This window comes from Mobula birostris, chromosome 8 (assembly GCF_030028105.1).
Source record: "Mobula birostris isolate sMobBir1 chromosome 8, sMobBir1.hap1, whole genome shotgun sequence".
Taxonomy (NCBI): domain Eukaryota; kingdom Metazoa; phylum Chordata; class Chondrichthyes; order Myliobatiformes; family Myliobatidae; genus Mobula; species Mobula birostris.
In genome coordinates this window covers 63,048,402-63,070,615 of record NC_092377.1, presented here as the reverse complement: position 1 = coordinate 63,070,615, position 22,214 = coordinate 63,048,402, and the positions used below count along the sequence as shown (strand labels likewise).

The 22,214-nt window shown below is 41.0% G+C and overlaps 1 protein-coding gene across 11 annotated transcripts in view; it reads left to right on the top strand.

Moving 5' to 3' along the window:
* The window catches only part of pde10a (phosphodiesterase 10A), a 464,697-nt gene that overhangs the window by 408,384 nt on the left and 34,099 nt on the right, over positions 1 to 22,214 (top strand). For all 11 annotated transcript variants that reach the window (XM_072265304.1, XM_072265305.1, XM_072265308.1 and 8 more), the window contains 2 exons: positions 258 to 408; positions 4,770 to 4,925. In XM_072265304.1, coding sequence (XP_072121405.1) covers positions 258 to 408; positions 4,770 to 4,925 — 307 coding nt within the window. The remainder of the gene's footprint in view (positions 1 to 257; positions 409 to 4,769; positions 4,926 to 22,214) is intronic.

Genomic DNA, 22,214 nt, shown 5'->3' with positions numbered 1-22,214 from the left:
TCAACGATTCAGGAACAAATATATATACTTATTGCAATTTACAATTTTTATTTTGTATTGCAATGTACTGCTCCCGCATAACAACACATTTCATGACATATGCCAGTGATGTTAAACCTGACTCTGATTCTGAAATAGAAGCTATCTGCACTTCAAAATGCTGATAAATTGCAGCTGGAATAATGTTAGCAGTTGGTATTTTAAATTGTATTTTCTGATTTTTTTTTTAAATTGCCACCTTCTCCTTTTCTGTCCAGCATTGATCTGGAAAAACTGTGTCGGTTCACAATGTCAGTGAAGAAAAACTACCGCCGTGTGCCTTACCACAACTGGAAACATGCAGTCTCTGTGGCACATTGCATGTACACTATCCTGCAGAGCGTTCAGGGCACATTTTCAGAACTGGAGGTAAGTGAATGCAATCTTTAATCCATTCTAAGTTAGAATCATGCAGGCACTGGAAGCACCTGTTACCCTAATTTCCCCCGGGATCAATAAGGTATGACTAATAGGGACTAAAGATATTATTAGAGCATGATTAAATAGACCTAATGTGCACAATGAAATATATCATGAATGAGATGAATAGAAAGGGGAAACTTCAAATCATTCCAATAGGAACTATTTTGTTAATGTTACAATTATTTATCTAATCTACTTTAAAATTTGAGCATACTTGATTATGTATCATTCTGTAATGAAGTTTGAGTAGGAATAATGACAAAATATAATGGATATACTCAAAATGACAACAGTCTTTTATACACCTGGAACAAATTCTAGGAGTTTATCATTAACCAGTCCTTCAGTTATCCTGATATGACTATAGTCTCCTTATATTTCCACATTGTAGAGAATTTGATACTGGAGGAAAGTCTTGCACTAGAATGTTCTCGCATTGTATTTTACTTTGGTCTTGATTTTGGTAAGAGTACTTCAAAATCTTTGAAATTTTAGGAGCCATGAATGGTATAGTTACCCCAGAGGGAATATGTGGAATGCAAACAATCTTCACTAAAGACTGAAAGTTAGAAAAAAAACATTTCTCCCTCTCTTCAGCCAGTTTGGTGGAAACATGGACTGAATCTGTTTGGTGCTGTTCTCAGACAGTACAGCAGATTCGTAATCTGTGGCCCCACTTCTGCCTTGGGAGGTGCCTCAGTAATCTGTTCGAGGATAGATTACTTGTCTACTCTGTGATTCCGCAAGGTCTTTTTGTAATTTCGTTCCATAGCCATTATGACAATCTAAGGTATTACAATGCAATCAGCTAAGCTTATTTCAACCAAGTCTGGTCTTCTACAGCAGCAAACAGATGTTGGGTGTCTTCTGTTTGTAGTGCTGAAACACTGGTCACCAAGTGCTGGAATATGGTCGAACCTATGCATTGCCCACTTTACTGATTAAACTAAGTCCCAGCTCTACACAAGGCAGCGTGCAAGGTTTTCATCAGACACTATACTGCTTGGCATTGCACTCAGGATTTCCCATAATCTTGTGAATGCTTAGGATTCAATTGCATCTACTCAATCAACCTTCCGTCTACTTGCTCATAAGGACTCTCTTTCAAATCCTCTGCAGCTAAGTGTGTGCATCATTGCCTTTTGGGGATAGCATTTACATCATTCTTTATTTCTAAACCATTTGATGTCCAGTGTTTCACAACAGAGAAAGAAAACTATCTCTAATGTAACTGCTAATTCGCCAGGATTTTTACTAATAAACTGATATTTGAGAGCTGTACACATGTAACTGTTCAATAATGTGAAGGGGAAGAAGGAAAGTACTGTCAATGTCACACGCCTACACAACATGCAGCTTATAAACCTGAAGAGGTTATGAACTGAGGGGAATATAGGAGGTGAGAAAGAGAATTGCCTATTAGGTTGCTCTCATTAAGATCTCTACTTCCAACTCTTAAATTCAGGGCAGGAATAGAACACTCACCTTTTCAAGCTTGCTCCATCATTCAATAATTCATGGTTGATCTGACTGTAACCTCAGTTCTGTGTTCTCACCTCTATAGTATTTCATCACTTTGTTTATCAGAACCTACCTAACTTTGCCTTATAAATACTCCGACACTGCTTTCACCAGCCTTTGAGGAAAAGTTCCAAAGAGTCATGCTGTGGGAGAAAAAACTTGCTTCCATTCTCTCTTAAATGAGTAATGTCTTATTTATAGACAGTAATCGCTACTTATAGGCTTTCCCACAAAAGGAAATATCCTTTCCACGTCCATCCTGTCAGGGCCTTCCAGGATCCTGCTGCTCTAATGGTTGAGAGCACAGTCAATTACAAGTTGGCAAGGTAAATGAGTGTTCCTTAGTTTCTTTAGGTAGTAATTCTATTCCAAGTTGAAAAGCTGGTAGGATGCACAATTTGTGAAACTCTATCCTTATTGCAACATTTATAAATCTTGGAGTTTATTTGTCATCACATTGTGTCATTTTCCAGTGTGTTTTTAATTCATTTTTGTGACCTTAGTGTCGTGGGATGGCCAGCAATTATTGCCTATCTCATAACAGTATGGGAGGTACTGTTAGAATAGCCCAGGTAAATAATGTTGTAGATGTCACACACTGAAACCACTGTGCACTGGTGGTGAACAGAATGAATGTTTAGGGTTATGAATGATACTGTGCCAATACTGTGCATTGTCCTGGATTTCAAACTTTTGCTTTGTTGGTGGTGATATGGCCTTGGGATGCATTCAAATAAACACCATGTTAAAAGCATTATAACCAATATTTCTTTTTACCTGTTGTTCCTCGCGGCCTTTTCTGGCCCCTCAGATCAATGCGGTCACAAAAACTGTACTTGTATTCACCACAGGTGCTGAGAAATTCATTAAGTTCTTTCAAATTCATTAATTCAACTCATTTAGTAAATTCATTGAGTCACATAGCACTTGAGCTGGTCTAGCAAGTTCCTAATTTCTACAAGTAAGAAGGAGTCTTGAACTTGCTAGGAATTGTATACAGTATATAAATGCGGATAGTTCTATGTGTAACTGCCAGAATTGCCAGCAAATTCTACCACCATTATTCTACATAACAATCTTTTAATGTCTGTCTATCCAAGGGACGATTGGAACAGCATTTGTGTCAGTGAAACAAATCACTGTAAAATAAAAGAGGAAACTTATTTTATAACTTGTAAAATGGGATATAAACTTGTCATGAAGCAAATACTTACAAATCTCCCCCTTTAACATTTTTGCATTGTTTCACTGAATGAAATGTTACTGTCATTGCTATATCTAAGAATACAAGTTGAATGCTTTCTACTTTACCCAGATGCCCCTTCTCCTTCATTACTGTGACTGCAGAATCTCTCTCCTTTGTGTGTTGGGGAAAAATAAATAACTTTCACCTCATTACTTGAATCTCTGTTTCTTTTCTCCACCAATACAGCAAAGTTACAGTACCAATAAGTTTCAAAAGTATATTTTGGCTCAATATTTTTTCATGTCTGAAGTCAGCAGAAACCTACCACCATGCTCAGCGATCTTCGAAAGGAGTTAGCAATTTAGAAATGCCCACGTGTAGAATTCATTTCCATCATTGGAACATCCTTTACTTATTAAAGCCCAGTAAGCTTAGGTACTACTTAACAAGAGTTATGAACCTAATGTATGTGCAGAACTACTTCTTCAAATTATGTTGTGCAATGAAATATTGTCGAACAGTGTAGCATGATGCCATCACACTGACTTCTGTTGGCAAGTTCTCCTCGAGTGGTAAACGATTGAATTATTTAATCTCATTTTGGACAAAGTTGTATAATTGGGTCATAGAGTTGTACAGCACAGAACTTGGCCATTCTGCGCACCACATAAATTTTACCTATATACACTAATCCCACTTCCCCTCACTAGATCTACGTTCTTCTGTACCTTCCCTATTTAAATGTCAGTCTGAATGACTCTTGAAAGTGATAATTGTATTTAACTCCACTGCCTTTAACAGTGAGTTCCAGATATTCAAACATTCTCTGTGTAAAATCTACTTTAAGCTCTGATCTCTCATTTTCAACATGTGCCCTCTTGTTTCTTTTTTGATAACTTTATCTTCTCTGATTATCTACTCTGATCAACCCTCTTATACCTCTATTAGGTTGCTTCTGAGCCTCCTTCCCTCCAAGGAAACCAAACACAGTTTATTCATTCTCTCCTCATTACTAAAGTCCTCCAATCCAGGCATCATCTTGATTAATATGCTCTGCACCCTTTTCCAGTGCAATCACATCTTTCCTACAGTACAGCAACCAGAACTGCAAACAAAATTTCAAACATTCTTACTAGTGTTTTGAAAAGTTGTCATGTTACAACTCCAGTATACTGTGACTTGACCTATGAAAGTAAGCATGCCATATGCTTTCTTTACAACCCTATATATCTGTTATCGCTTTTAGAGAATTATGTTCTTGAACTTGGGTCTCTCTATTTGTCAACATTCCTTGGTGCCCTGCCATTTACTAGATGCCCTACTCCTATTTCACTTCCCAAATGCATCACCTTTTGGTATTAAATTCCATCTGCCAACATTCTGTCCAATTTTCCATCTGATCTATATCCTGCTGTAGCTTTAGGCAACATTTTTCACTACCCACAGCAACTTCAACATTCATACCATCGACTGAATATTTGTGAGGAAGTATCTTAAGTTGCCATTTTACATAATGTTCCATGTTATATTCAAACACAGGTATTATTAAGAATAGATTTATAACTATTTCTTTTTCTCTCCCTTTTGTTTTCATGAAAAGAGAAAAAGTCTCCTTGTGGCTTGTTTGTGTCATGACCTAGACCACAGAGGTTATACTAACAGCTATCTACAAAAGTTTGATCATCCACTGGCTGCTCTGTACTCCAGCTCCACAATGGAGCAGCATCACTTCTCTCAGACAGTTGCTATCTTACAGGTAGGATTACCATAGACATGCTTTTTCAGAAATGTTGTTAAACCACGCAAAGTAAGGAGTCTGTGGATGTAGTTGTTGTGTAATGCACAACATCGAGTTTGTATATGTTCTTTACTGGTAGATATATATTTATTTAGCACTAGCATTCCCAGAACCTTACATCTATCCCTATTCCGAGGGGGTCTAGTTTTACTATTGAAACTGCAAATCACATTATCATTATTTACTTTCTGTTCTCTACCTGCTTTTCTCAATTCTGGACTCTTGTCATAATTTTTACTTAACTTTCTTAATTTAATAAATGTACTTAATAGCTTGATGCAACTATGTTCAGCCATCATATTAATATCATACACTTGAATCAATGACATTCAAAATACCTCAGTGTGACCTAAAAGCAAAGCACTACAAATCCTGGAACTTTGAAAAAAAAGAGAAGATGCTAGAAATTCTCAGCTGGTCGTGCAGAAGCGGTGGAGGAGTCAATGACTTCTCATCAGATATACTATAATATGTGTTTTTCTTTCTATTACAATAAAAAACATAAATTGCTCAAGAACTGCCGGAATTATAATCAACGTATCACTCCAACATTATGTGGCTCCAGAAGTGTCAGAATATATGATTTAATCATACTGTCAGATGGCTTACAAGGTTCAACTCCATGAGTACAATATTGATACTTTACATATCTTCTTGTTAGCCTCGTGCCACTCCATGTATTCCTTGGCATCCAAGATTCTTAGGACTTAATCTTAATCTCTTGGGAATATGAGGAATCCTCATTATTTTCTTTTGAATTAGTTCAATTTGTGGGATGAAGACTTACATCCATATAACTGCTCCCAGAGTAATTTTGCTAGGTCCTGCCTGATGATATTAAAATCAGTCTTATTCTAGTTCTGAACCCCAATTTTCAGTCCATCCTTATCCTTTTCCATGATTATCTTGAAACTTTCAGTAATAGTTATTTTATTCAAAATGCTGAACTACTGACATTCCTATCGCTTATCTGACTACACCCCTACAATTTGCCCTGTATCACCATTCCCCTGTAGAACTATGTATGTATGGAATCAAAAAGCTCTTCTGGATGCATTTTTAAATTTGATTCTTGGGCAATCACTGTAAATACTGGAAGTTGAAATGTCTTATTTCTGTATTATTCAATCTGTTAATGACTGTTCAGAGGCTTGTAGTACACTCCCAGCAAAGTGGTTGCCTCATTTTTGTTCTTGGAAAAAGAACCTTCTGGGATAACTTCCCTTATTAACTACAGTTATCTCAAGTTATAGTCTTAACATTCCCTATTGGTGGTACAAATAAGAAGTCCGGAAAGCAGCATTGGAGACCAACTGCAAGAGGAGAGGAATAAAAGAGAACAGCTGTGGTTAGGAAGAAGTATCAGCAAGAGCACTTAAAAACAATTGTTGTATGTGCATTTAAGAAATGAGCAATGTTTTCATGGATTCTACTTCACCACAGAGGTGGTAACATTTGTCAAGTGTGCAACCAGAACCACACTCACAACATGCTGGAGGAACTCAGCAGGTCGGGCAGCATCTGTGGAAACGATGAGTCAACGTTTTGGGCTGGAACCCTTCGTCAGGTCTGAAGAGGGAAGGGGCAGAGGCCCTATAAAGAAGGTGGGGGAGGGTTGGAGGGAGAAGGCTGGTAGGTTCAGTTGAAAAACCAGTAATTTGAAAGACAAAGGGATGGGGGAGCTGAAGCAGGGAGGTGATAGGCAGCTGGGGGAGGGGGCAGAGTGAAATAGGGATAGAGGAAGGGAGGGGGAGGAAATTACCAGAAGTTGGAGAATTCTATGTTCATACCAAGGGGCTGGAGACTACCTAGACGGTATATGAGGTGTTGCTCCTCCAACCTGAGTTTAGCTTCATCATGGCAGTAGAGGAGGCCATGTATGGACATATCTGAATGGAAATGGGAAGCAGAGTTGAAGTGGTTGGCTACCGGGAGATCCTGTCTGTTGTGGCGGACAGAGCAGAGGTGCTCGACGAAGCGGTCCCCCAATCTGCATTGGTCTCATGAGGGTGTAATAGTCACCTGACATCATGTGAATGAGGATTTCTTTCCAGGAATTTTTACAACAGAAATACTTTTCTTTCTACTTGATGCATTATTTATTCCTTAATATTTTCATTTCTTTATTGCTTTATTTATTTTGAAGACTTCAATTATTTTTAGAAAATATAAAAAATGGGCCAAGCTAAAAAGACTTAAGAATGACACAGTCGTATCCGATTCCACTACCATTCCACATTCCAGGCACCTGCCACACTCTGTAAAAAATCTAGTCCCATAAATTTTCTCTAAACTTTCTGTCTCTTAACTTAATGCTATTCCTTTTGGTATTCCACATTTCTCCCCTGGGATAAGCATTCTGATTGTCCACTGTATCTATGCCTCTCATGATTTTAGAAACTCTTATCAGGTCTCCCTTCAGTCTCCGCCACTAGAGAAAACAAGTCAAGTTTATCCATTCTCGCCTTCCAGCTCATACTCTCTAATCCAGGGTATGACCTGGGATGTTTTTAATTATTCCTTAATGCTTTCACGTCTTTGTAATTTTTTTTAAGACTTCTGTTATTTTTATAAATTTCGAAGGCTATGCCACCAAGTTTTTCTACATTGAAAGAAATGGTCGGATGTATCTATTTTGCTTCCAAGTGGATGACCTCACACTACATCTACCACAGTATTGCCCACTCGCTTAATCTATCAATGTCTCGTTGAAATTTTACAATTTTCTCTACACTGCTTACAAAGCCACCAATCTTTGTGTCATCTGTGAAACTAGATATATGACTATGTATTATTTATCTCATTAATAAACACAGTGAACAGTTGAGATTCCAATGCACTTCCTCATGGGACAACATCAGTGTGTCATGGTCCGGTCCATGAAGTCCGCATTCCGGTTCGCAGTCCAGTCCATCGACCCTTGCTCCAGGTTTTCCTGTCTACCCTGTTACTATTCCTGTTGAGCACTAATTGTAGGCAGCTGATTCTCGTTGGGGCTGGCTGGATCCAGAGATCAGGGCATGGCGGTTGGATTGTTCTTGCCCTTACTCCTTGTATCCCTTCCCCTGCCTTCTGTTTCCTCGCCTGAAGCCTTGCCTTGTCTTGCCGGTAACTCTCGCCTCTCCTGAAGTTCTTGTCTCACCTTGCATTGCCTGAAGCCTTGCCTTGTCTTGATAGTAACACTCACTTCGTCTCGCCTGAAGTCTTGTCCTGGAGCCACCCTCTACCTAGCTCCCTTCCTGTCCTTTGCCTCCGCCGGGTAAGTCAGGCCATCTTGCCGTTATCCTGCGGTTGGTTCTGTCCCTTCCTGTCCCTTGCCTCCGTCGGGTAAGCCAGTCCATATTGCCGTTACCCTGCAGTTGGTTCTGTCCCTTCCTGTCCCTTGCCTCCGTTGGGTGGGGTACCACGCCCTGCCCAGGAGGAGCTTCAAGACCCAAGCCAAGCTTTAAAACCCCAAGCCTCAAGCCTCTACTCTCAAGCCTCGCCTCAAGCCTGAAGACTCCAGCCTTGTCCTGCCTGCCAGCCAAGTCACGTCTTTGCCTAGTTCTGGGGTCCGAGCCAGAGGCAAGATCCAGGTTCTGGGTCCTTGACCAGTCTCTGGCTCAGAGTCCAAGCCCTGGCTCCTAGCTCTCTTGTCCAGTCCTGTTCCGGGTTCCTGATTTTTGTGCCCATGTCCTAGCCCTCACCCTGTATCCTAGTCCTGTCCCTAATACTTCAGTGTCTGTGTCTTGCACTTGGGTCCGTTCCCAGCCACCCCCCTATGACACAGTGATTTCCTCTCAGATGAGGAAAATTCAACAATATCCCTTACTCTGCCTTCTACCTTCCAACCAATCGCTGAACAGGATTCATTACTTACTGTTAATTCTATGAATTTTAGATGCTCCTGCAACAGACAGGATCTCCCGGTAGCCACCCACGTCAATTCTGCTTCCCATTCTGTTTCAGATATGTCCATACATGGCCTCCTCTACTGCCATGATGAGGCTAAACTCAGGTTGGAGGAGCAACACCTCATATACTGTCTAGTTAGTCTCCAGCCCCTTGGTATGAACATAGAATTATCCGACTTCCGGTAATTCCCTCCCCCTCCTTTCCCCTATCCCTATTTCACTCTGCCCCCTCCCCCAGCTGCCTATCATCTCCCTGCTTCAGCTGCCCCATCCTTTTGTCTTTCAAATTACTGGTTTTTCAACTGAACCTACCAGCCTTGTCCTTCCAACCCTCCCCCACCTTCTTTGTAGGGCCTTTGCCCCTTCCCTCTTCAGACCTGACGAAGGGTTCTGGCCCGAAACGTCGACTTATCGTTTCCACGGATGCTGCCCGACCTGCTGGGTTCCTCCAGCATGTTGTGAGTGTTGCTTTGATCCCAGCATCTGCAGAATATTTTGTGTTTGCAACCAAAACCACAGTTTTAAACCCTGTATTTGACAATGCAGTCAACCTTCTTCAATTTAACAAATAGTAAGCGTTTTGCCAGTGATGCAGAGGATGATGGTTTGCACCCATATTCTCTGGGAAGATCCATCGTGTGGCCTCCATCGGTCGTGGTCGACCATGGGTACTGCGTCTCTGGTAGTCACTGAGAGTGGCCTCTCCAGGGCGCAAGCCAGGGCAGAGTTGATATGGAGATCTGTCTGTTGCCCATGCAGTGGGACCCCCCTCTCCATGCTGATGACAGGTCCAAAGGAACAACGAAAGTCGATACAGTCTGGTGCCAGCAGCCTCGCAGGATTTGCCGTGCCAGCGCTGGGTACAGCAGTCAGCCGCCTTCAGGACTCCGACTCCGGATTTTTCCTTGGGGTTTATTCCCAAAGCCTTTCCCGTGAGTGGGTATAGCTGCAAGGCAGCGGAGGTTTGAAATCGGAGTTTCCCTCTCCTAGATGAGCTACCATCTGTGGTTAACGAGCCCCATCTGCCCAGAGCAACTGGTTTTAAGGTGCCAGTGGCCTGCCTTTGCCCCTTCTCCTGTCAGTGAGAACAGCTGTGCCGGGCATAAGATCTATCCCACACGTGAAGGCCAGGAGTTGGACTTGGTTGTCAGAGGCTGTTTGAGACGCACGCCATGAAGAGCATTTGTTTAGCAGTGGAAGCTCGTCCCCACTACCACCCTTCGGCTATGACTACCTTTGGAGCCAAAGATACATCACAGATTAAAGAAATGTAACAGAATTACAAGAGGATTCCCCCTCTTTAATATTCAACTGGATTATAATCATACACAGGAAATCCTAATAGATGCCATATGGCCAGGGAGCTCTGGGAACAGTTGATCTTACATCAATAAGCTAGAACTTCATGGAAGACACATGGCTGTCCACATAAACATTTCCTCTGCATTAACTGTTCCGGGGAACCACACAGAATGTCTCTCAATTCATGGGCTTTCTGCATCATGATAAACTGATGGTCATGCAGATTAGAAGAAAAAGTAAGAAAGCAACTACTGGAGGTCCTTTCTGGCAATGCCGTCAGGGGAGATTCATTGCCGTGAAATTCTAGTAAGATGCAGCCTGAGCTCAGTTACCAACATTAATGCAGTAAAATCTAAACAGCATTTAGTTGTGAGTTGATAAATAGCAGATGACTTTCATGCCACAAGTGCAAGACAATTACTATTTCCATCAAGACCTTGTATAACCAGTTTATCTGTCAACACTACTGTCATCGCTAAGCCCCACTATTGTTATCTTGGTGGGGGAGGGAGCAAGGGCTTTCCATTATGGGGGAAAACATAAATATTGTTAAATAAGAGAATATCAGAAGTGGAAAAATCCACAGAAGAGAGTTCAAAGTAAATTTTATTATCAAAGTACATATATATCATCATATACAATCCTGAGATTCATTTTCTTGTGGGCATATTCAGTAAATCTAAAGAATAATAACCGTAACGGAATCAATGAAATGCCTCCCAAACAGGGCATTCAGCCAGAGTGCAGAAGACAACAAACTGTGCAACTACAAAAAGATGAAATAATAAATATCAAGAACATAAGGTAAACAGTCCTTGAAAGTGAGTCCATTGGTTGTGGGAATACTACAATGAAGAGGCAAGTGAAATTATCCCCTTTGGTTCAAGAGCCTAATGGTTGAGGAGTACTATCTCTTCCTGAACCTGATAGTGTGAGACCTGAGGCTCCTGTACCACCTTCCTGATGACAACAGTGAGAAGAGAGCACGACCTGGGTGGTGGGGATCCCTGATGATGGATGCTGCTTTACTGCGACAGCATTTCATGTAGATGTGTTCAATGGTCGGGAGGGCTTTACCCGTGGTGGTCTGGACCATATCCACTACTCTTTGTAGGATTTTCCATTCAAGGACATTGGTGTTTACATACTAGGCTGTGATGCAGCTGGTCAATATAGTTTCCACCACACATTGATAGAAGTTAGTCAAAGTTATAGATGTCAAGCTAAATCTCTGCAAATTTCTAAGGAAGGAGAGGGGCTGCCATGTTTTATTTGTAATTGCGGTTGTGTGCTGGGCCCAGGAAAGGTCCTCCAAAATAATATCACCCAGGAAAGTTGCTAGCTGTCTCCGCCTCTGGCCCTTTGATGAAGCCTGGCTCATGGACCTTTGGTTTCTTTCTCCTGAGGTCTATAATCACCTCCTTGGTCATGCTGACATTGAGTAACGGGTTGTTGGTGTGACACCACTCAGCTAGATTTTCAATCTCCCTCCTATACGCTAATTCATCTCCACTTTTGATTTGGCCTACGACAGTGGTATCATCAGCAAACTTGAATATGGGATTGGAGCTGAGCTTAGCCACACAGTCATAAGTGTAAAGCAAGTAGTGCAGGAGACTAATCATACAGCCTTGTGGTGCACCTGTGCTGATGGGGATCATGGAGGAAATGTTGCCAATCCAAACTGACTGGGGTCTGCATGTGAGGAAATCCAGGATCTCATTGCACAAGGGGGTATTGAGGCCAAGGTCTTGGAGCTTATTGATTAGTTTTGAGGGGATGATGGTTATGAATGTTGAGCTATAGTTGATAAAGAACATCCTGATGTATGTATCTTTGCTGTCCAGATGTTTCCAGGGTTGAGTAAGATGGCATCTGCTATGGATCTATTGATCTGGTAGGCAAATTGGAGCTGATCTAAGTTGTTTCTCATGCAGGAGTTGGTATGTTTCATCCCCAGCCTTTCCAAACACTTTATCACTGTGGATGTGAGTGCTGCTGGGCGATAGTCATTAAGGCAGGTTTTCTTGGGCACCAGTATAATTGAAGCCTGCTTGAAGCACGTTGGTCCCACACACTGCTGAAGCAAGAGGTTAAAGATCTCAGTGATCATTCCAGCTAGTTGATCAGCACAAGTCTTTAGTACTTGGCCAGGTTGCCTATGTGGGTCAGTTGCTTTTCGTGGGTTCACCCTCCTATAGGCTGTTCACATGTCAGCTTCAGAGACTGAAATCATAGTAACTTCAGCAGATGTGGGTGTTTGTGGGTGGTTCCTCCATGTTTTGACAGTCAAAGCAAACATAGAAGGCACTGAGCTCATCTGGAAGCAGAGACCTGCTGTCACCTATGTCGCTTTACAAGAGGGGATAGTATTCAAATCCTGCCACAACTGTCAAGCATCATTGGTTGATTCAGTTTGGTCTGGAATTGCCACTTCACCTGTGAGATGGCTTTCTAGAGATCGTACCTGGAACTCTTGTAACTTTCTAGTCACCAGACTTGAATGCCTCTGATCTGGCCTCCGATCATGGTGCATCCAGGGCTTCTGATTGGAGAAGACTGAATGATTTTGGGGGTGCGGGGGGGAAACTTATCTACAGCTATTTTAATACGTCCGTTACAACAATGGTGTATTCATCTAGAGCCCCAGATGAGTCCTTGAACATGGCCCAGTGCACTGTCTCGAAGCAATCCCGTAGCCGCACTTCTGCCTCCCACGACTGCTTCTTTGTTGTCCTAATCTCTGGAGCTTTGGTCTTTAATCTCTGCCTATATGCAGGTAGAAGAAGGGCAAACAAGTGATCTAATTTAGCGAAATGCAGTCTGGGTATGGAACAGTAGGCTTTCTTTATGATAGTATAACAGTAGTCTAGTGTGTTGGGACCTCTGGTGCTACATGTTATATGCTAATGGCAATTGGGCTCTCCAAAATATTCCCATTGGGTAGTTTCTGCTTGTCTAAAATAACAACTCAGATATCAGCATCAAGCTTGGCAAAACGATTGGGTTTGCAAATGTTGAAATAGAATTGGTCATGAATTCCAGGAACATGTTATGGCTGCACCAACTGTTATTGTCATTCTCCTCTTTAAGCCCTTGGACATAGGCTGAGCTTCACTGAACTTTTGCAGCTGTTACTGTTTATGCTTCAGCTTCTCTTGCAAAGGCAATGGAGGTGTGCTGCTGTGTATGTGGGTGAATATATAGTGTTGTATGGATCTGAGCATGTCAAATTTGAATATGGATATACGTTTGAAATAGTGGGAAATGTGAGTGTGATTAGAGTTTTACATATTATGATTCCAGCATGCTTTCTAATTTAGTCACCAGTTCTCAAGAAAATTATTGTTAATGCATTTTGAAGGTTTATCATCTCTAGCATCTGATCTATCTGCATTTATTCCCAATTAATGTAAAAGTTAAACTCTAACATCGTACATGCTTTTTCTGCATGCTTTGCTGATTCAATTCTTTATGCATACCTCCCAGTTTATGATAGTGATCAGATAGTTTTGTAGTTATTCCAGCCAAAGTCTTTCATTCTTTAAATGTTCTTTAAAACTACAGATGAATTTTCCAACTGCATGAATATTATTACTGTAATCCTTCAGGAATTTTATTCTTTCATAATAGCAAATACATACACAATATAATGAATCTGAAAACTGAAGTTATGCCAACAAAGGAATTTTATTTTGATATTTAAATTAAAAGTTTCCCACTGCCTTCCAGGAAAGATTTGATTCCTATCAGAAAGCTGTCTCTTGGTGTCTTTATCAGAGGTTCATTCTTCATTCATGAATCTATAATGAATGTTGTAAACCTACTTAAACTGTAATTTCCTATCGTCTCATTGTTCTACGTGGTTCAAAGATTAAACCTGAAACACAAACAGAATGCTGGAAGAAGTCAGTGGGTTAATCAGTATCTGTAGAGTCAATGTTTCAGCTTAAAACCCTGCATCAGGACATAACCTGAATTTGCTCTAGCTGTCAACAGATTGTAGTGCACTCTATATATTTATGTAAGAGACATAAAGGTACTGACTGGGACTTAATTGGTAGATAGAAACATTTATTGGAGTATTGAAAACAAAAAGACTGCAGATGTTCAAAATCTGAAATATAAACAGAGATTACTGGAAATAGTAGTCAGGCCACATCCGTGTGGAGAGTAGTGGAATTAATGTTTCAAGCCTAAAACATTCATTAGAACTGGAAGTTAGAGAAAGGAAGCTTGTTAAACTGCAAGGATAATAGGGTAGGATTGGGGATGTCTCTGATAGGGTGAAATCAGAGTGACTTACTGCATTCAGTTTCACAGTCTCTACTTTAGAGAAACAAAACTCAAAATGCGATACTGCTTTGCCAAGCACCTGTGTTTATTTGGTAGGGACAAACCTGAAACTCCATTAGGCTATAAGCCATAGGAGCAGAATTAGGTCATTCAGTTCATCAAGTCCGCTCAGCCATTCTCTCATGGCTGATGTATCTCAACCCCATTCTTCTACCTTCTCCCCATAACCTTTGACACCCTTACTAATCAAGAACCCATCAACCTCTGCTTTAAATATACCCATGACTTAGCCTCCACAGCCATCTGTGGCAATAAATTCCACAGATTCACCACCTTCTGACTAGAGAAATTTCTTTCAACTCTTTTTTTTAAAAGGGATGTCCTTCCATTCAGATGCTGTGCCCTCTGGTCCTAGACTCCCCCATTACAGGAAACATCCACTCCACCTAGCCCTTTCAATATTTGATGGGTTTCAGTGAGAACCCCGTCATTCTTCTCAATTTCAGCGAGTACAGGCCCTGAGCCAACATACCATCCTCATACTTCAACCCTTTCATTCCTAGGATCATTTCCGTGAACCTCTTCTGGGCCCTCAACAATGCCAGCACATCCTTCCATAGATAAGAGGTCCAAAATTAGTTAGAATGCTTGAAGTGTGATATGGCCAATGCCTATAAAGCCTCAGCCTCTGAATCCTTGCTTTTATATTCTAGTCCTCTCAAAATAAATGTTAACATTGCATTTACCTTCCTTACCACTGACTCAACCTGCAAGTTAACCTTTAGGAAATCCTACATAATTATTCCCAAGTCCCTCTGATATTTGAATTTTCTTCCTGTTTAGAAAATAGTTTACACCTTTATTCCTTCTACCAAAGTGTGTGGCCATACACTTCTCTACACTATATTCCATCTACCAGTTCTTGCCCATTCTTCCAATCTGTCCAAGTCTCTCTGCAGACTCCCTGCTTCCTCAACACTACCTGCCCTACTAACTGTCTTTGTATCATCCACAAACTTGGCAACAAAGCCATCAATTTTATCACCCAAATCACTGACGTATAGCATGAAAAGAAGTAGTCCCAACACTGACCCCTGCAGAACACAGTTAGTCACTGGCAACGAAGTAGAAAAGGCCCCCATTATTCCTGTTCTTTGCCTCCTGCCAGTCAGCCAATCTTCTGTCCATGCCAGTATCTTTCCTGTAATACCTTGGGCTCTTCTTTAGCAGCCTCATGTGTGGGACCTTGCCAAAGGCCTTCTGAAAATCCAGCTAAACAACAGCAACTGACTCTCCTTCATCTATCCTGCTTGTTAGTTCCTCAAAGAATTATAACAGATTTGGCAGGCAAAATTTCCCCTTAAGGGAACTATGCTGACTTTGGCCTATTTTATCATGTGTCTAAACGTACCTCAAGACCTAATCTTTTGCTAATTGGCCAGTAATTTTCATAACTTTTGTCTCCCTCCCTTCTGAAAGAGTGGAATGACATTTACAACTTTCCAGTCCTCCATAACCATTCCAACATATAGTGAATCTGGAAACATCATGACTGATGCCTACACATTCTCTTCAGCTACTATACCTCTTTCAGAACCCCGGCGTGCAGTCTTTCTGATCCAGGTGACATCTACTTTCAGACCTTTCAGCTTTGCCAAACACCTTCTCCTCAGTAATAACAACTACACTCACTTCTGCTCTTGAATTTCTCCCATACTCTTGTGTTTTCCAAAGTGAAGTCTCTGACGTGAAATACTTATCAGTTTGTCCGCAATTTTTTTGTCCCCCATTGCTACCTCTCCAGCATCATTTTCCAGTGACCCAGTATCCGCTTTTGCCTATCTTTTACTCTTCATATATCTGGGGAAAAAGAACATTTACTCTTTATATATTTGAAAATTTCTGTTGCCTGCAACTTTATTTCTCCAAACCAATCCCACTCTGACCAATCGATCTATGTCTGATTATACTGGAACAACAAAACCCATTGCAAGCTTGAGGAAGAGCACCTCTTCTTCCATCTAGGCACGTTGTAGCCTTCTAGACACCTCATTTAATTCCACAACTTTGTTAACTTTATTTTTCTGTCCGGGATTAGTCTTCAATCTGTGATAGTGGTACAGCATTCTTTTTTTTTTGTTTCTCTGAAAATGAAGGGCATACCCAGCCTGACCTGCCTGGCGTGTTTTCCTGGTTTTCTTTTCACGACTCCCACAATCATTTCTGTGTTCTCTAATTGCTCCCATTAATTCATTGACATTTTTTACAGCTCATCCCCATGGTTACTCTAGTTTTGCCCTATCAAAGACATTTCTCTGCCACATCCTCCCTGTAGCTTAATGCGCTTCTTTTTCTTCCTTTCCAGTTCTGATGAACAGTGTTTGATCTGAAACTTTACCTCTGTTTCTTTTCCCACAGTTGCAACCAGGCCTGATAAATATTTCAGGCATTTTCTGAATACTCAATAAATGTTAATATCTGAAGTTGGATCTTTCACTATTTTCCTTGTCTGATCTCTGTGCCTGGTGTATATATTTCATCTTCTATGCCTTTTGTGCAAAAGTATTAAATACAGATAAAATTCATGACCTCTGTTGTATTTTGCTTAACTATTTAATTATAAATCTTGAATGCAGGACCTGATTTGAGACCTGTGTTAAATGAATAATTTTTACTCATTGGTGGAACACTTCTCTAACACAGACTAATGTACAAAAATATCCCTTGTCTGTAGATAGTAATGAAATGCATGCCAAACTGTCCCTCTTCTAACAATAATCAGTGGTCTCAGAAGCTGTGGAGAATTGTGCCGAGGGTAGGAATGTCAAATTGCAGTAGTGGAGTTAAAAATACAAGTTGTTAATTTCTCTGGTTGTTCCCCTCCTGTGAAATTAATGGTGAAGCCATCTTTGTGTCAGGTTGAGTTTTGCATAGGATGTTTCAACAGGTTTTCCATCAGAAGTTGTGAAAATTATTGCAACTTTGTATCCCTCATTGGGCTCAGCAGAATGGTGGAGAAAAACAGACTGCCTACAGAAATTGCCAAAAGCTGCGTGTGGAAATGGAGTTGTTATGCAAGGAATTGAGGATTTTCCCTGGAAAATCCATGCAATTCATGCCAGGTTTTACACAGGTTTTACATTTGTCGTAGTGTAGGTAATTTTGAATGTAAATTTAAGAAAGAATGAATATTTGTCAAATCAAGTACTTTTATCAACTTTACTGTGATCTTCTCAATGCAAGATTGAATATTCATATACTGTACAGAGATTATATATTTCCAGTGGTTTCAATATTATATAAACTCTACTGTTTGCAATTTGTCTATTCAAGTTTAAATGAATTTTTAACAGTACATTGCAACATGATATGGTGGCATGGTCACATCCCTTATGAAAAAAATAATTTCATAAAGCAACAATTTTCAGTGCCAGTGAAAGATCAGGGTTCAATCCCTGCCACTGTATGTCAGCAGTTTATTCTTTCTCCCCGTGACAGCCTGGGTGTCCTCTGAGTGCTTCAGAGTTCCTCCCACATCCCTAAAGTATGTATGGTTAGGGTTAATGATTTGTGGGCATGCTCTGGAAGTGTGGCAATACTTGCAGACCGCCCAGCACAGTCCTCACTGATTATATTTGATGCAAATGACACATTTCACTGCATGTTTTGATGCAGATGTGACAAATAATGCTAATCTTTAACCTTTGTTCTTTAATTACTGCCACACAGCTTAATTTAAACTAAAAATTTACTTTTGCAAATGAGCAGTAGATTTTAAAGATCAAACTAATTCTTCATGTTCTTTCTGGGTCGTTTCATCTGTTGTAGGAAGAAAGAAATATGGTGAAATTTTTTGCATGATGGATTTTTTTCTCTCTTTAATTTCACAAGAACAAAAGAACTCAGGGAAATAGGAGTAGGAGTAAGCCAGCAAGTCCTTTAAGCCTGCCCCACTATCGAATATTACCACGTGCTGACCTCAACTCCTCTCCTATACCACTTCTCAATACCAGCTATTTCCTTATCATCAAATATTTGTCCAGCTCTGCTTTAAATACTTCTAATGTTCCGGCTTCCACCATCTACTAGGGCAAACAAATCCAGAGATTCACCTGGTTCTGTGAGAATAAATTTCTGCATTCCTCAGTTTTATCCTGTAGTTACAGTAAATCCCCTCGTTGGAGAGTATCCTACCAATGAAACCATCCCAACATCTACCTTGTTATGGTTCTTGTATGCTTGAATGTTGTTCCCCCCCACCCCCACCCCACCAAATCTTCTAAACTCCAAAGAGTACAGGCTGTTCAGACCCCCTTGGCAGAATAACCCTCTTGTCACCGGAATTAGTCTGGTGAATCTCCCTTGGGTTGCCTCCAAAGTTACTGTATAATTTTGTAGGAAAGAAGACCAAAACTATAGAGGAGGATTTGCCAACATGCTGTCCATTATAATAAAACCTCTTTATTTTAAAACTCCAACTCCTTTGCAATGAAGGCCAAAATGCTGCTTGCCTTCTCAGCTACTTGTTGGACTTGCATGTTACTGTTTTGTCATTCATGCACCAGAGCATCTAGATCCCTTTATACTTCACTCACTTTCAGTATCCATCTATCTATCTATCTATCTGGATATCTGGCAGAATAGGCCCTTCCAGCCCTTCAAGTCACACTGCCCAGCAATCCCCCAATTTAATCTGGGCCTAATCATGGGACAATTTACAATGACAGATGAACCTACCAACCAGTACATCTTTGGACTGTGGGAGAAAACTGGACCACCCAGAGGAAACCCCTAGGGAGAACATACAGACTCCTTACAGGCAACACTGGGAATTGAACCTGGGATGTCTTTACTCTAAAGCCTTGTGCTAACCACTATGCTGCCATGCAACCCCAGTAATCTAGTAGAAATCAAATAATCTACATTCGATTTCTCTTACTGAACAGCATCACCTCACAATTCTGCACATTAAAATTCTTTCTTTAAAATCCTAGTGTGCAGTCAATCAGATCCTGGTGACATGTCTACTTTAAATCCTCGAATTTCTCCAATACTTTAACTCAGCACATGATTTTACATAGAATTAAATATTTTTTCTGCTTTTGGTGTGCATGACTCAAAGTCCTTTGACTTGTTTGTTTGAGGAGACATTGTGTCACTTGCCAAAGTTATATAGATTGCCAGTGGCTCCTTCTAAATCTCAATTTCTAATTACCAGACGCTCTCTTTTTGCTGCAAACAGATAACTAAAGTATTTGAAGAAGCTTAAGTACCCAGGGCGATGATCAGCATTCATTGCCTCCAATCATAAATGCCAGTTCACCCTGTTTTTGAAATACAATGCTCTTTTTAAAACAAATCTTTATACTGCTGAAATGTGGTGCAATAAAAACAGGCTTCTGTACTATACTTACGGATTTGTTGAAAACTATTTTGAATACATCTGTATTTCAAATACATTTGTCTTTTCCTAAGGTCTACATATAAAAGGAGAATGTTTAGTAATTGTATAGACACTGTGCCTTTGACTTTGATGGGATGAAAATACATTCATTTTAATGTTGTGAGATAATTTTGCAACCAAGTTAGGCAATATTCCCCTAAGTGTGATCAATGTGAAGTCAAAACATAAAATCGAAATTGTGACTCGACTGTCTTATTCAGGAAAAAAAATTGCATCTGAATGGGAAACAAAAGAAAAATTGCTTTAAAAACACGAACACGAGGAAATCTGCAGATGCTGGAATTTTTAGCCAGGCAGCATCTCTAGGAAGAGACACAGTCGATGTTTTGGGCCGAGACCCTTCATCAGGACTAACTGAAAGAAGAACTAGTAAGAGATTTGAAAGTGGGAGGGGGAGGGGGAGATCCGAAATGATAGGAAAAGACAGGAGGGGGAGGGATGGAGCCAAGAGCTGGACAGTTGATTGGCAAAAGGGATGTGAGAGGATCATGGGACAGGAGGCCGAGGGAGAAAGAAAAGAGGGAAGAGGGAATAAACCCAGAGGATGGGCAAGGGGTATAGTGAGAGGGACAGAGGGAGAAAAAGGAGAGAGAGAAAAAGAATGTGTGTATATAAAGTGGCTTGTAGATTTGGCGAGGTTGCAACCAAGTGGATTGCCAATTTCCACAGTGAAGAATGCATCAAGGTTGGAAAAGGTAAAGGACATTTCAAAGTAAATGGGAACGGAACAATGAAGTGATGGAATTTCAGATTTTAAATCCTATGGGTCATAGGAAGAAGAAAAGATTTGAGATGTGAAAGAGCCAGTAGTGAGGGAGGGGAATGAGAAGGAGTGAAGGAGAACTTTGAATAACTTGGGAGGCCATAAATGAAAGAGATTATGAGAATAATGCTTTCTCATAGTCGAAGACACACTTCATTGTGTGGACTTGTGACCGGTATTTCTCAGAAACAAAAGGAAAGCAATTTTTACTTCAGCAATAACAGAGTTTAGTTGAAGATCATGTAATAGAACATAGAATAGTACAGCACTTTACAGGCCCTTCAGCCCACAATGTTGTGCCGATCCTCAAACCCTGCCTCCCATATAACCCCCCACCTTAAATTCCTCCATATACCTCTCTAGTAGTCTCTTAAACTTCACGAGTGTATCTGCCTCCACCACTGACTTAGGCAATGCATTCCACGCACCAACCACTCTCTGAGTAAAAAACCTTCCTCTAATATCCCCCTTGAACTTCCCACCCCTTACCTTAAAGCCATGTCCTCTTGTATTGAGCAGTGGTGCCCTGGGGAAGAGGCGCTGGCTATCCACTCTATCTATTCCTCTTATTATCTTGTACACCTCTATCATGTCCCCTCTCATCCTCCTTCTCTCCAAAGAATAAAGCCCTAGCTCCCTTAATCTCTGATCATAATGCATACTCTCTAAGCCAGGCAGCATCCTGGTAAATCTCCTCTGTACCCTTTCCAATGCTTCCACATCCTTCCTATAGTGAGGCGACCAGAACTGGACACAGTACTCCAAGTGTGGCCTAACCAGAGTTTTATAGAGCTGCATCATTACATTGCGACTCTTAAACTCTATCCCTCAACTTATGAAAGCTAACACCCCATAAGCTTTCTTAACTACCCTCTCCACCTGTGAGGCAACTTGCAGGGATCTGTGGACATGTACCCCGAGATCCCTCTGCTCCTCCACACTACCAAGTATCCTGCCATTTACTTTGTACTCTGCCTTGGAGTTTGTCCTTCCAAAGTGTACCACCTCACTCTTCTCTGGGTTGAACTCTATCTGCCACTTCTCAGCCCACTTCTGCATCCTATCAATGTCTCTCTGCAACCTTCGACAATCCTCTACACTATCTACAACACCACCAACCTTTGTGTCATCTGCAAACTTGCCAAGCCACCCTTCTACCCCCACATCCAGGTTGTTAATAAAAATCATGAAAAGTAGCGGTCCCAGAACAGAGCCTTGTGGGACACCACTGGTCACAATCCTCCAATCTGAATGTACTCCCTCCACCACAACCCTCTGCCTTCTGCAGACAAGCCAATTCTGAATCCACCTGGCCAAACTTAGCTGGATCCCATGCCTTCTGACTTTCTGAATAAGCCTACCGTGTGGAACCTTGTCAAATGCCTTACTAAAATCCATATAGATCACGTCCACTGCACTACCCTCATCTATATGCCTGGTCACCTCCTCAAAGAACTCTATCAGGCTTGTTAGACACGATCTGCCCTTCACAAAGCCATGCTGACTGTCCCTGATCAGACCATGATTCT